Source organism: Drosophila arizonae, chromosome 4 (genome assembly GCF_054131065.1).
Source record: "Drosophila arizonae isolate 15081-1271.41 chromosome 4, UAZ_ARI_1.0, whole genome shotgun sequence".
NCBI classification, from domain to species: domain Eukaryota; kingdom Metazoa; phylum Arthropoda; class Insecta; order Diptera; family Drosophilidae; genus Drosophila; species Drosophila arizonae.
The window spans coordinates 1,049,439-1,054,590 of NC_142924.1; the positions used below are offsets into that span (position 1 = coordinate 1,049,439).

The 5,152-nt window shown below is 41.1% G+C and overlaps 1 protein-coding gene across 1 annotated transcript; it reads right to left on the reverse strand.

Annotated features, from left to right (window-relative positions):
- Positions 1-2,540: 2,540 nt before the first annotated feature.
- Positions 2,541-3,491, reverse strand: LOC108612694 (uncharacterized). The gene is made up of 2 exons (XM_018005654.2): positions 3,348-3,491; positions 2,541-3,289 (listed from the first exon to the last, which is right to left on the reverse strand). Exons 1-2 carry the CDS (start codon positions 3,396-3,398, stop codon positions 3,083-3,085), a joined length of 258 nt encoding a protein of 85 aa, XP_017861143.1. The 5' UTR covers positions 3,399-3,491; the 3' UTR covers positions 2,541-3,082.
- Between the last annotated feature and the right edge of the window lie 1,661 nt (positions 3,492-5,152).

A 5,152-nucleotide genomic window follows, 5' to 3' on the forward strand; every position in this document is an offset into this window, starting at 1 on the left:
ATTTAGCATTGCTATTATCATTGGCATTATTAGCATAGTCATTGCCATTTTTATTTTCATAAGCTTTGTCCTTGTTATTATCATTGTCATTGTCATTTTCATTTGCATAAGCATTACTATTATCATTGACATTGTCCTTTTCATTGTCCTTATCATTGTCATTGTCCTTTTCATTATCCTTGTCATTAGTATCCACATAAGCATGACTATTATCAAGTCAATATCATTAGCATTGTCATCGTCAGTATCATTATAATTATTCATACTACTGATAAATCTGATGTTATCAGTGTATATATCGAGGGATTCCTTTGCAATCGCTTATCGCATCGCCTCTCATGCCCATAGCTTAACGAATTTATGTTCCCCCTCTCTTATACGCATATAGAGAGTAATCTATAGCTGCACTATGTTTTCATTGAGCTGCGAGCATTGTTTGTTTACACTGTTGCTGCTGGTGGTCAGCTGGCTGGGAGCTCATCTCTATTTCGTCTCAATGTTACCCATCTCGTTTTTGTGTATATTCAAGTGATTATCTAGCCAATTAGTTGAACGTTAATTAGCCGCATGCCAATATTTGCATTGTTCTTCTGTTTAGTTTAATTACAACAATAATTTGGAGGCTACCAATTGCGACTTACTTGAACAGCATGGCAAAAGCAAAAAATTATGAAAGCAAAATGCGTTCGCCCACCCACTTCCCGTCCGACCAGCCACCCATCCCCATCCCCATCCCCATCCCCATGCCGTACCCACACCACTATAGGAAACTCAGACCCAACACGCAATTTGCTTTCATAATGCGCATTTGGCGAGTGGGGCGCCACATACACAAGATTAGACAAAAGCTAATGGCGATGCATATGGTCTGATACATACGTACGTATGTCCGATTATACACAGCCGATGTGTATATAGTCTATATGGTACGCGGCTGATGAGTGCGAAAGTCGAAATGGGTCACTAGATAGGCTGCACAATACGCATATGCACGTGAGCGCACATTTTCTGAATGATTTATGAGCGACGTATCTGAGGTCCTATGACCGGAGTCTCGAGCGTGTAGCGGGCGTGTTTCTTGCCAATTTGCGATATCGGCTGCCATTCTACAACTATATGGTAATGCACATAAATCAGCTGCACTTGCCGCAATTACCCAACACACGGCCTGCTTGCTGTAAATCTTGTCAGTCAATCAATTTAATGGCCGCATTACACCTTGATCCAGCTCGTAACTTGACCATATCGAGACCCTGGCACCTGCACAATGCAATTTGAAAATTTCGTTGATAAACATAACTTGGACTGCCTTTGTTGTACTGGCTGAGTTCCCAGCAAAAAAGAAGGTAAAGCGCTTTGGCTCTGCGCCGCAAACGTTGCACGAATTCGCTTATCAGCGAATGCGAGTCAGCGATTAAATTGGCAATTACGAGTATATCGCCACATCGGCGCCTCGCACGTGACCAGTTTCAAGTTCAGCGCCGCATAATTTCACGACTGTCGTATAAAATAAATAAAAAGCCAAGAGACGCACCACAATACACCACGCACCACCCAAAGGCCAACCTGCCAGCGATAGTCTCTTATCTAATGCTTGTTTGCAACGACACACTCTCTCACTCTCTCTCTCTCTCTCTCGCACACTCATTCTCAATGTTTTTCTTTCTCTCTCTGTGTCTGCACTGGCCACACGCGTTACGCGATGCCCTACGGCAGCGACAGCTTGACGGACAGCCGTCACTTGGATTATGGAACTAAAGCCAATCCAAACACAGAAACTAAACTGAACTTCAGCGCGTGTCAAGGCCAGACAATGGCAGCTGCAATGGCCAAGACCTCGATTACATGCGCCGTTATATGACTGCGAAGGGGTTGCATGAGTTCATAACAATTATATAGAATTTAAAATGCATGTAAGAATGCTAAATAACGCATACATAAGACACATGGATAGTAATATCCTGAGATTATGCTTGACTTTTTCTCGGAATGAGAAGAAGTTGTAACTGTGGCTCTTTACAATAGAAAAAGTGTAGAAAATAGTCTGAGAGATGGAAAGCTGCTAGAAAATGTCCCTGTATATATTAGGAATATATGCTCTTGAGCAATTAGATCAATTAGATCAGCAGATGTCCTGCTCTCAATCATTTATAGCTCTAACTGTAGATCACACTTTACTCAACTTTACTCAACTGTACACTACTTCCTCCCTTACACATGATATATACTCCTAAAGCTTATCTGCTGATAACTTTAACTTCAACAAAGAACTCTCATTCTCTTTCGCCCGCCTTGAAGCTATTTATGACAGATCAAAGTTCAGTTGACTTTTTCTATTTATCACTAATAGTAGATTGAGTTAATTCCATCCAAAATTTATGATCGCTCAAGTGAAGTGCCAAAAGTAAAGCTCCTTATAAAACCGCTGTGAGCGCAGCGCAATAAAACGTATTTATAGGCAATTCCATGGAAAACGGCTAATAATCGCATTAAATCTGATTGAACTAGTTGACACAAGGGAAACTTCACGAGCCAAACACTTATCGTAAAGGCAAAATTTGTTGTTGTTTCTTTATTTTTTTTTTTTTTTAAAGAAAACAAAAGTGTTTTTTCATAAAAGTGTAAAAGTGTAAGTGTACAAACAATCAATCGAATGATTCGGCGAAATACGGCGAAGCGCCATATTTCACAATGATTGGGGGATTTTTTTTGCTTTTTGTTGGGGGGTGTTTGGTTTTTATTGATCACTCGATTTGTGTGGAAAATTGCGATGATATATTTTTAACATTGCTGATGAATTTTCTATTTTGGTTTCGATTTCGATTTCAGCGATTGGCATCGGCGTCGCTGATGGCGGCGGCGGCGGCGGCCTCGATTGTTTGTAGTCTATTTCGGGTAACGTTTCATAAAATGGCATTAAGTGGTATTAGGGCTGCCAAGCGTAGACTGTTGCTCGTGTTTTCCATTGAAGTGCTGCCGAATCGTGGCCCAATGACACCTGTGGCCTCTGCCTGTGACTTTAACTAATGATATTTTAAACGGAAATGCCGCCGACATCGACACCGTCGCCTACTTCTAACGCTTAGCGACCACCATTGCCATTGCCACCGGCGCCACCGCCGCCGCCAGCTTGGGCGCCCATGCTGAAGCCGGCGCCTGCTCCACCACTGGCTTCGCCACCGCCTTGACCCTCGGCCTCGCCAGCAGCTCCAGCTCCGGCACCAGCGCCCATCGAAAAGCCCGCTTGAGCACCTCCCTTCGCTTCTCCTTCCTGAGCCTGCACAGTGCACTGCACGAAATTTGAGAGAGTTAACCGAAATACGCTCTAGTTGCCTCTGAATACTAACCAGCAGCAGCGCCAACGTGACGCAGGCCAAAGTTGCGAAGAAGATTTTCATAGTTACAGCTATGAGTTGACAAACGAAATGAACTCTACTGCTGTGGAGCAGCTCAGCTTTATTATATATAGGGAATATAGGGCCAAGGTTCAGGCAAGTTTCAAGAGTGCAGCACTGACTGCTCAATACTCGCTCAGAGTCGGAATCAAGGCAACCTTTTTTAGAAATTTACTCAGAGCTCTCTACCATTTCCTCTCTCTGAGTAGCAGCTTGATATCTCTGAAATATCTACCGAAGCAGGTCAAGCCTATACAAGTGTAACTTATATAGACTTGCTGCCTTTTCGTTTCTAGCTCTCCCAACATTACCCAAAGCCGATCCACCCCTTTTCAACTTTGCTAGGCCCTCATAGCAAACTTGTCAGAGATGCGTATCGCAACCTTATTACCAGAAAACCTCCCACAAAAACAAGTGCTAGATCACAATCAGCCGCTGCTGCTGCTAATTAAATACAAAGTTCATGCCAAAATAACATTTTCCGGCTGTCGATATCAATGTGAATTGTCGTGAATAGCATTTGATAAGCTCGTGCGCAAATTTATTTTTAATGCAATTACTATTTTGTTCTGTTATTGTTGTGTATTTTCATTAGATTATTAAAATAAAAAAAATAAACAAAGCAAAAAAATAGAAATAAATTATTATGTGTTGACAAACGTCTAATTGGCGCCCGTTGGACGGGCTCGCATGTCTATTAATAAATTAATAGCCTATGTCAATCAGCCAATCCCTCCGTGTCAATATGTCAATCTGCCAGTGTCTAAACATTGTTGTTGTATTCGTAAACAACATTGTGATACTTAACTAAAAACAAGTAAGCTAATATCAGGAACTGAACAACTTGGCAATACCCTGAGCACTGCAAGCTGCTGATAGTCGTATGTGAAAATGAAATAATATGATATTGGTATTCTCAGTTAGAAGTAAACGAAATCTAGCTCCTGCAATCCCAATCGATAATGATGAAATCGGATGAGATATTGGGTTAAAATAAATAAAATCGAATTGCATAAACATGTTGTACAGGATGGACAGACAGGTCGACAGCCGAATAGACCTTCGCACTGATCGAGCACATATTTACTTAATGGCCAGGCCCTTTGCTCCAATTAAATATATTTTTCCCAAACCTATTATACCCTGACTTTCGATTTTTAATGGGTATATATTTGGCAAAACTTATATAGTACAGTTGAGAGATAACAGTAAATAAATGGAAAATGAATCTATAATATATATAGATCGAAAGTAATACATACATACAGACTGAGTCCCTCCTTCTCATCCATCCCCTCTTCATCATTCACCATATTCTACTATATTACGTATTCAAATCAGCGAATAGCTCAAGCATATAATATTATACCATAATATCATACTTAAATAATCCAGCTGCGAAAACAATGCAAGGCTAAGAAAAGCCGACTTCCGACTAATAGCGACTAAGCCGACTAATCGATGATCAGTTAGTCAGTCATCAAGTTTAATTAAAATAATTGAGTTAGTGCAGCTGCTGCTGCAAACAGTAGTCTAGCAGAGCTGCATCATTTTGCAAATTACATTGGCAAAACAACAGCAATAAAGGTAAACAAAACAATTACAATAAACAATCATAGACACACACACACACAGACAGAGAAGGAGACAGACAGACACGTATAGAAAACCCAATGATATTTCGAGTTAATTTGTTTATTTGCCTGGCGCAGGCAATTGTTGCTGCTGTTGCTGCTGCTGCTGCTGCTGCTGCTGCT